This window comes from Xenopus laevis, chromosome 2S (assembly GCF_017654675.1).
Source record: "Xenopus laevis strain J_2021 chromosome 2S, Xenopus_laevis_v10.1, whole genome shotgun sequence".
Taxonomy (NCBI): Eukaryota; Metazoa; Chordata; class Amphibia; order Anura; family Pipidae; genus Xenopus; species Xenopus laevis.
The window spans coordinates 66974679-66985238 of record NC_054374.1 but is presented as its reverse complement, the minus strand read 5'-3'; the positions used below and the strand labels follow the sequence as shown (position 1 = coordinate 66985238).

At 36.2% G+C, this 10560-nt stretch overlaps 1 protein-coding gene across 1 annotated transcript; it reads right to left on the bottom strand.

The window, feature by feature from the left end:
* Positions 1-2661: 2661 nt before the first annotated feature.
* On the bottom strand, positions 2662-10044 carry LOC108709109 (uromodulin). The gene is made up of 9 exons (XM_041583904.1): positions 9935-10044; positions 8871-9046; positions 8439-8644; positions 7116-7270; positions 6377-6616; positions 5235-5391; positions 4178-4250; positions 3780-3815; positions 2662-3007 (listed from the first exon to the last, which is right to left on the bottom strand). The coding sequence occupies exons 1-9, from the start codon at positions 10027-10029 to the stop codon at positions 2943-2945; spliced, it is 1203 nt and encodes a 400-aa protein (XP_041439838.1). The 5' UTR covers positions 10030-10044; the 3' UTR covers positions 2662-2942.
* Positions 10045-10560: the final 516 nt, after the last annotated feature.

The window sequence follows — 10560 nt, the reverse complement described above, 5'->3', positions numbered from 1 at the left end:
TCACAACTGTCAGTGAAGGAGTAACAACTATATCACAGACCTTTTTAGATATATAGACAACAACAAATTTTAAAAATGATAACAATACCATTCTTCAACTAGTAGTTCAGCTGCAACCATCATATAAATGTCCAGTGGCATACCTAGAAGTTAGTGGGACCCGCATCAAAATTATTTTAGAACCCCCCCACACAATACTTGGGGGTAGACCACCGGTCTATCAAACAAACTGAAATTGCTCACAGGTCATTGGGTGTGGGTCTCTTAGTAGCCTGAACATTTTATCTCCCCTTCTTGTAAGCATCCAGCATACCTAGAAGTTAGTGGGACCCGCATCAAAATTATTTTAGAACCCCCCCACACAATACTTGGGGGTAGACCACCGGTCTATCAAACAAACTGAAATTGCTCACAGGTCATTGGGTGTGGGTCTCTTAGTAGCCTGAACATTTTATCTCCCCTTCTTGTAAGCATCCAGCATATAAGGCAGCAGAAATTGGCTAGAGTAGACCTGCACATCAGAACCAAACCCTTAATTATAAAAACCCCTACTCCCCTACCCTACATAGACCCCCCTCCCTGCTCCCCCCCCAGCCTAGGTGTTACCTCCGGTAAATGCCCCTACCTCTTTACTTACCCCTTGGTGCAGATTCTGTGCAGTGAAGTTCACAGGCACCATCTTCTTCTCTTCGGTAATCTTCGGGTCTTCTTCCGGCATATCGGCAATTTCTGGAAGATTGCTCCAACTGCGTTTCTCTTGGTGCAATTTTTAAAGGCAGTTCTTGCAATAAGTCCCACCCCAAAATATCTTAATACCACACAGTGGTACGTTCCTCAAGTACTCTACTTGGCGAAAGGCTGTACCTTCTAAGCCAGGAACATACACATAACCTGTCCTCACACATGGTCCACAAACTTATAATTCTGTCAATGTCCTCCCAATTGCAGTCTACCCACAGGTCTTAGACAGGCTCTCTTAAGTTACAAGCAGCTTGGCAACAGTGACACTCTTTGCAGCAGTGCTCAGGGTCCCACTGGGAGTAAAAAGCAGTCCTTGCAAGAAAAAAAAAATTAAGCCCACATATAAATTTGTGACATTGTCAGCCAGGCCCCTCCCTACAAGTTAAAAAAACACTAGTGGCCAGAGTCCCTCGTACAAGTAAAATTACATTTACATTTGTAAACATCGAGACTACATTGTAATATCTTGCCTGGAGTTGAACCGGGGGACCTGGCTCTCTGGGCTGTCTACATTACCACAGCTCTATGTGAGCAGAAAGCTAAGGCCCTTGTTCACTACTATTGCTTTCCGTGTAATTGTAAGTAGGCTTGGCTTGTGTCAACTGTTGTCAATCTGGCCACAGGTGATCTGTGTAAGCCATTAAGCTGCCTATAAAACCCTCAACAATGCACTGATTCATTGCCCAACTTAGGTCATATTTCCTGGATATGATTTTTCATTCTTGACCTTTGCCTGTATTTGACCTTGCTGTATCGCTGCCTCAACTGACCCTTGCCTGTTTGACCACTCTTCTGGTTCCTGATATTGTACTGTGTTACTGATTGGTTTTGACTCCAGCCTGTTTATTCTGACCACACTCCTGGTTCCTGATTTTGTACTGCCCTGTCTGATTAGTACTGTCCCTGCCTGTTCTACAGCTGCACTCTCTGTTCCCTGTTCCTCCTGTATATTTTACGGTTCCCTTGCCTGCCCAGAGCTTCCCCCTTGGTCCTCTAACTTTAGGACCCAGTGGCATCTGAGTAGTGAAGTGAAAGGTGGTTGTTAGAGGCAGAAGCATGAGTCGAGACTGGAACCTTGGAGGTTGTTCTGGGTTTTGGGATACCATACGTTACATGTATTTTCCAAATAGGGTCATCAGTACTACATTGGTCATTGTCCTACTAGTGGTTTTAATATTAAGTCTATCTTCTGTCTCCAGAAACAATATTGCAATGCAGCTGATTAACAGACATGGAGGAGGACTGACTTCTGGCACCTTTAAGAGCTAATATGAATCTGCTGATTTGGTGACTTTTCCAGAATGGATAGAGAATTGTGACTAGGCAGAAAATTTACAAAAGTACAAAGTACAAAGACAAATTTAGAGTTAAATTGGAATATCCTTTTTGTTTTCGCCAAAAGATTATTATACAGCGGGGTCAAAATCATCTAAATATCTGAAATCTGAAAAAATATACTGTTGTTTTTGGACAGAAAAGCATAGGGATGGAATTAATATGGAATTGATACATTTGTGTTTTTTTAATTTCAGTTAATATAAACTAGTCAAGATGTATATATCCCACTTGTAGCACAATTCTTGACACATATTTTTATGTCAAAATAATAAACAATTTTGTAGCCTGGATGGCATACCGTATCTTAAATCAAATCAAATTATACTTAAATATACTTAGACTATATTATACAATATATTTTGAAATTTTCACCTTGGATTTTTCAAATGAGAATATAAAAAATGCAAATAATTTGGAAATAATGCAATGCATTTCCCATAGTATCCTATTTTATAGTTAAATGCTAAAATGTTTTTCTTTGCCAAAAGGCTAAACATTTGCATAATTTTGCTATTAACAATGCCCTATCCTATAGAGTAAGCAAACTTGTAAAACAAATAAGAATAAACAACATGGCACATATAAATTGAATTGAAATTTATTGAGTGGCAGATAAATGTACAACAGTGCAAAAACCAAGCAAAGAAAAGGTGGCAGCGGCAATAAAATCAAAAGTAAAATAAATACATCAGCGTAAATAATTGTTTTTTTTTACATTTACTATAAAACTAATAAGGGTTTATATGATCTCAAAAGATTGGCAGCAAGTTGAAAGGAATATATATTCATACTGTAGTGAAAAATAGCAGGAAAATGTTATTTTGATTATTGACTGTGCAAGGATCATGTGAGAGGATGATTTTCTACATGAGTTTACTGAGAAGAACGGAGAACAAAATTGAGTTCATAATCCAAAGTGAAGAGAAACCTGCAGAAAAAAACACAATATGTAATTATTGATATGAAGGCGTACTCTTTGTGATTGTATCATATCATAAACTTTATACCATAAAATTCTATTTCTCATTGATTAGGGTCCGCGGTAAAAATGAGAATAACATTAATTTAGAGGACATAATAGTTAAACCTATAGCAAGGATATTTATTTAATAACTCGCTTAGACTTTATTAAGCTATTACTAAAAATATTGAATGAGTTGTTTGAGTTGAGTTGTTTGATGTGGCTTCTGCTAGTAATGTAGAGTAATTTTTAGACATTCCATGGCATCAAAGATTGGAGAAACTCAACTGAGGGTCTGCTTCATGGACATTTTTCCAATTATTATGCACAAGGTCACAAATTATAAAGCGATAGGTAATATAATAGTTAATATTGTGTCCCATATAGCAGCATTTACTTCATGATTACAAAATGATTGCCTGCCTGATCAAAATATGATTGACAAAGATGGGTCATGCAAGAAAAAGACTGAATTGGGTCATGGATGGATAATCAGATCAAATGATGGCCTACCAATTGGGTGGTCAGTTTGAGCACAAATTTGGTGACCTAGCCAGGATGAGCATTTGAGAATTTGGTAATTTTAACATACTTGCGGGAGCAGACATATAGTTCTGTACAAGAACAACCAATTAAATCTCATCTAAAGGCTTTAAAGGTAAAATACTTGCTTTACTAAGAACATTAATTGGTCAGTGTAACATGTCTGTACGCAAAAGAATTTGTTTATTTTACTCACAGCTAAATGCAGTTGTAGCACCAGAGAATATGTCACCTGAAAATGAAAAAATTGTACTGTTAAGGAGACAGTAGATACTACAGTACCAAAGTACAATAATGGTATTTAACATCTCAATTACAAACTTTCCTTTTTTTTTTTTTACAAAATTAAAGCTGTTTTGATAATAATATAAATAATCATAATTATTCAGCCTTTACAGATTAATATTTACAGTTTCTCATTGTCACATTAGCTATTGTAAAATCAGGTGTCATGTTTTCCATGTAAGCCAGTCTAATGATGTAGCAGGGCAATGCATAGTTTAAAGCATTACAGCTCCTTGCAGCTTTGTGAACTGGCAATGTTATTTTATAGGTAGAGTTTTGGAATACAAATAAAAAATCGAGGCCACTTACGTGATTCCAGATACACACTGAGAGTCTGTGTTTCTGCTGCTCTGTCAACAACACCTGAGCGGGAACTACAGGCCTGTTAAAGTACATAGAAGCATCTTATACTTATTAAATCATAGAAAGTTCATGGTTTCTTCTTTCTACAGTCATCTTTCTACTTTTCAGTTTACAGTAGATCTTCTAGAGCCAAGGCTGATTCAACAAAATGACCATCAATAATGTTGACAACCTGCTGTAACTAATGGAAATAAGTGGAAAACTATAGCCTGCTCCTGCAAGTGAAGCACTGGAATGACTGCAAAGTCCAGGATGGTGGTAGATGCAGATTTTCTTAGCATCTATATCCATATGATGGGCTTGTACACTCAAATAATTTACTAACACAAAGTGGTATCGCAAGAAAGAATTTCTTTATATAAAGGCAATACACAGTATATCAGACAAAACAATAGTTTGTCATAAGCTTATATACATATATACATAGACGGATCAGCCAAAAATGAGAGTAGCCCCAACGTTTCGCCCTTGACAAAGGCTATTGTGCCAAATGTTGGGGCTATTCTCCTTTTTGGCAAGTGTATGTGCTTCTTGTTTGCTCTTTTGCCTTGAATACACATTGGTGTGGTATGTATTGTTATCTAATAGGGTTGATCCGTTTATGTACACTGGCCCTTGAAAAAGGTTGTTCCTAAATGGCAAGATTTTTCATTCCCTAGCATGTCTGCTTCAAGAGTATCCTTTTGGTTCGTTTACTAATTGTACCTGCTCTTTCTGCTGTACATTATCCTGATATCAGTTACATAAAGCTGCTTTTCCTTGTTTAATTATGGAAAAGCAAATTTCCATTGTAACCAATTGTTTGCATTATGCTGTATATTTAAAACTATTGGTGTGCCCTCCATACATTGGTTTTGATTACACTGGTGCTCATCACAAGGAACTAGGAGCATATATTTGATTAATTACTTTTGTGAATACAGTTAATGAGCTCTCAGTGAGCCCCAGATATCTCCTTTGATAAACGTGTATAGTCTTTATAAAGTAATGCCTTATGTCTTACCGGTATGCAAGTTCCATCACAGATTGTAACATCTGCAAACAGATACACGCTAGATGTAGTAGTAAACTTGAAAACATTCATTATAAATCGTGATTCTGTGTTATTTCCATTCTGTAATGTGCTCATTATATCAGCTCCAACGCCATCAGGTTTACACCTGAAAACAGAAAAGTTCATGTTAGATTACATTCATGAAAGCACTGGGCTGCACACTCTTTAGTTTTAAACAAAAAAAAAAATACCCGCTTGGACAGTCAACTATTTAGGATAAAGAAGTGCTAATTTAATATATAATTATCTCTCTCTCTCTCTCTCTCTCTCTCTCTCTCTCTCTCTCTCTCTCTCTCTCTCTCTCTCTCTCTCTCTCTCTCTCTCCCTATCTTTCTATCAATCAATCAATCTATCTATCTATCTATCTATCTATCTATCTATCTATCTATCTATCTATCATCTCCTGTTTCTTATTGCCAGACCACCATATATCATTTGCACTCTACTCTAGAGTAGCCATGGGAATTATTATAAGACTACAAGAAAAAATAGGCCACAAGTTTTGGAGCACTAAAAAAGTCTATACTCATATATAAAGTCACGAAAGATATGTGCTGTATTTTAGTTGCCAGTGTAAGAGCAGGGGCAAATATTTCCAATATGTAAAACCCAAAGCAGCAAATGAGCATTTATGTTTTACTGGTCTGCTACAGGATTAGTTAAAAAAAGATACAAGTTGCTACAAGTTAGTAGGCCTTGGTAAACTTTTGTTTCCCCTGTGATTTGTCGCCTGTAGCTTGGGAATTTGACATCTTAGTATTTATTTCTGAGCAGACAGAATAAACAAGCCTAATATCCAAGGATACTGGATACAGTTAGTTTATTATAGGTATTGATATTTGTAGTTTATATATGTGAGCGTATGGATGTGTGTATATATCTACACTGGGCTTCATTTGGAGGAGTTGAACTTGAAGGAATTTTGTTTTTTTTTTCAACCCAAATTGACTATGTAACTATGTATATATAAGAATATATATATATATATATATATATATATATATATATATATATATATATATATATATATATATATATATATATATATATATATATATATATACTGTATATTCAGCTGGTAAGAGACCTACCCATTCTGAAGTAGATATACTTTTGTTCCCACAGAGGAATCTGATGTTTCTGTGGCATACATATTGGTGACTTTAACAGAGAAAGACTGCAAACTTGGCATCCACACTGAGACATACACAGGCTGGTCCACAGTCAACTCAGTGTCGGCAGTTACATGTTGGGAGAATGCTGAATCTGTATAAACTGACATAATTATGTTCAATTTTCCTTCTCCACCAGGAATTGAGATCTCTGCCGATCTAAGATAGAAAATACATACATGTTGCATTACTAGTTTTAATGTTATGTCTAGTTACATATGAGCTGCACTTTTTGTGCTTTTCTTTCAACGTTTGCTGGCACAGCTCTTTTGGGAACCGTAATATCACTTGTTAGTAAAGCTGGATTACTTTCTGCACCAGAAAGATTTTTCCAGAGAAGAATTATTTCATCCCATGTGTGATTTGCATTAGGGAACAAGGATTCAGAGCAGCGCAGACCACTATTACTCCATAGGATAGAATGGTGTTAGACTGCTCAAAGTAGTCAAACACATTCTGATGAACTGGTATGAGCTATGATAAAAGTTTTAATTCAATAAAACTTTCCTCATTATCATGAAAGCTTTGATAAATGGCAAAATATATACAAATGCCCCTAATATTAATGAATATTATGGGTAAATGCTTACTTTTTTAAAATAATTTCTAACTGGTTAATTTATAAATACATATTTTTGTTAATACTTATAATACTCACCCAAATACTGTCTTTAGAGGAAAATTAAGTGAAGTACTCATGTTTAGTGGATAAGAGCATGAGAAATTTACAGTAGCATTATTTCTGCTGGTGATTATAGAGTTTTGGGCATAGACAAACAGTTGATTGACATAAGTTACATGAGAAGAATTTACCTGCAAACAAAAAAGCCTGTTATTAGAGATAAATATTAGTTTACAGTCACAATACATGCCAACATGCCTACCTTATATAGGGTTGCCACCTGCCAGGCCCTGCCATGCCATCCGGGGCAACCTAAGCAACCCAGGCAGCCACCTCACCCCCTTCCCGGGGGAGGAGCATGCACAGAGGTGTGTAGAGACAAGAGACAGTGGGGAAACAAGGGTTTGGACCAGGTGTAGGTGAAAGAAAGGGTACGTACTTTGCACCCCCACTTCATTACACCCCTTGGTACATGCCTCTTCTGCCTACCCATAGCTCCAGCCCTGCACCTGGCCTGTATTTTACCAGCCTAATGTTGCGTGATGCTAATATTATTTATGGGAAAAAACATAGAAATATAGAAAAGAAAAGGTGGCAACCCTAACTTTATTTGGAGGAAGTTTTTAGAGAGTGTGTGGGGAGACTGTATTTCAATTAGCTTAATTGTTCTAATCATAGATTTTGTACATTAATAATTTTCCACCAGCACAATTCAGTTCATATTTTAAATCAAAAGTTCAAAACAAAAAACACAACTCTGTTCATGCTTCTTAATTTCTTTCCTCTCCAATGCATTTAAATAAACAATTGTATAGTAAATTATTTCCGCTACAGATTGCATAGTTTTTAAACACTGAATTTACATTATATTATATAGTCACATAACGCCAGGCCCATTGGCATTTATTATCTCAGTATCAAAGATAATGAAAACTGCATTTAAGTCATGTTAGAAGGTTCTCATATCATGCTTTATACTGACCACACAGGTTACCATATATAATTAAATACATTTCTTCACACACCTGAGTTTACTAACCACAGATACTGATTTGGCTTACAGATATACAATTGTGCTTGCAAGTTTGTAAACTCTTTAAAATGTTCTATATTTTTATATGAATGTAATATAAAAATATATACCTGTAAATATATGTTATTTTCAATAAATACATGACCAAATATAATAATTTTATTTAACTAGGTTTTGTTCATTTACTTCTAGGACTTGTTGCAAAATCAGATGATGTTTTGAGTCACATTTATATAAAAAATATGAAAAATTTTAAACTATCAAACTTTCAAGCACAACTGTAATCAAGCACAACTTGATCAATAAATCGGCTGAGATGCACTCACAATTATACTGTTGCCACACTCTCCATTCTTTAGTGTCCAGTTATAAACCATTTGAGCAATATTATCAACAGTTTGATCATGCAAGTGGCAGGCTGAATCCTTCAGATGTAAACTGGTTGAGTTGTATCTGTCTTTTTCCAGTTGGCATTTTGGCATGGACAAACTCATGGTATTGCTGCACTGAATGACAGGGGTTGGTGGGCTCCCTAAGAGACAGAGGAAAGAGTTAATGGTGAATGCCGACATATCATTTCATATTAGTGTAAATAATCTATGCCAGACCAGAGCATTAAATGCTCAAAGATAAACTATGCTTCAGTTAGCCTTCCTTGTATCATATGTAATAACTTTAGCGCCAGTCAATGCAAAAACAAAAAAAAAACCAACCCATGTACAAGAAGAGAAAGAAATCTGGTATGATAAATACTGTACCTATTGTGTTGTACAGAGTTTTATTGCAGATACAGCTGTTGGCAGTGGCATCACAGTTCTGGTCACTGGCACAATTTGAACAGTCAGCAGAGACTGAACGACTAGAAATACCAAACAGCGTGAGAAGAAACAGCAGTTGGCCCTTCATTGTCTCAGGTGTGAGGTCTTGTAGGAAACTGAACGAAGAGATCCAAAACTGGGTCAAGCATAGTGTAAACTCTGGGATGTGCAAACAATAGTCACACATACAAATATCTACAAATATCATGAGTGGTAAGTGGCAACGTTATCATGGGGAACATATATCCATTGTTCCTCAGGTTCATTTAAAAGGTGGGGAATGCTTGCCCTGCTATATTGTCCTTGAAAACACATGTAACTGGGGCATTAATATATCTGTACATCTTATTCTGGTGCTTTTCATATCCAAATTAATTTCTAACAGAAGTTCATAGTCAGTTATAGCATCAAGGTTGCCAATAACCATTGGTACATCGGCATATATCTGCCCTAGTGCATTTTATCCCCAATATTATTAATAATTAGCCTCAATGTCCAATGAATTATCTCTTCTCTGCAGCAAAATGAAATAATAAAGAAAAATCTTTGATTATTTGCTTTGTATCTAAAAATGTTTTTTGGGGGGGATATCAGGTTTTTGCGATGAGAGACCTAATTATAAAAATATTTAAGGGCCTCACAGTTGGTGAGCTGGTAAAATGGGCATTATTTACACCTGTGTGATTTAAGTATGTAGTTGCTTTACCTGGTAATGAATTAGCAACACTGAAATCGAAGAGTTTTATTTATTAACTGCAAGCCAATATACCATACTAGTACAGCCATTTGTTATATTAAGTAAGACAACCAAAATCTGCAACTTCCTCACACCCCTATTGGTGGCACAGTTAATAAATGAGACATTGTTACACCTCAACTTTAAGCAAATTATAGTTATCATAAATATAATATGTATATTTAATCCATTATAGCATTCATTCATTATAGCAGTACAACAAAAAAATAAAGAAAAATAAAGAACTTTAAAAGAAAGAAATTATTACCAATAAGATGATCTTGGATATAAAAGTCTGTGAAGACCGAAACGATTGCTGTCACGTTTCCACTCTTTGCTAGGTGTTGTAAGAAGCTTGTTCATTTGCAAGGTCCTCTGAATGCCTTTTATAGTCAGAAGAAGGGTGTATTTTGGAGATCATTCAACATGTCAGGTTTTTGTAGGAGTGGTTAATATGTAAAGTACCTGGATTATTTGGCCCCCAGGCTGACCTAACATGATGTCAGCAATAATGATTGGAGAAAGAATTCTTCCTTATAGGGGCATTTTTTGTCATACAATACTGATTTGTACAAGTACTGTACAAGTACTGTTTAATTACTGCAGAGAAAAAAAATTAGAAATATTTGTTTAAATAGGACTCAATTGGAAATTACAATTCTTCACAGTGCTGGGATCTTGGGTTCAATTGCAGCCAGGGTTCTATCTGCAAGGGGGAATCCCCCTTGACAAAGGCTATTGTTTCCCGAACCCAGGGCCGCTCCTGCCATGAGAACCTTGCCTAAGGAGGTAGTGAGTGGCCCGTTACAAGGGGCGGCAATTAGCTGTCTCTTTAAGAGCTGAATTTCTGGGTTCTAATTGTGCTCAATGCACTAGTGATGCTGCCCTTTTTGA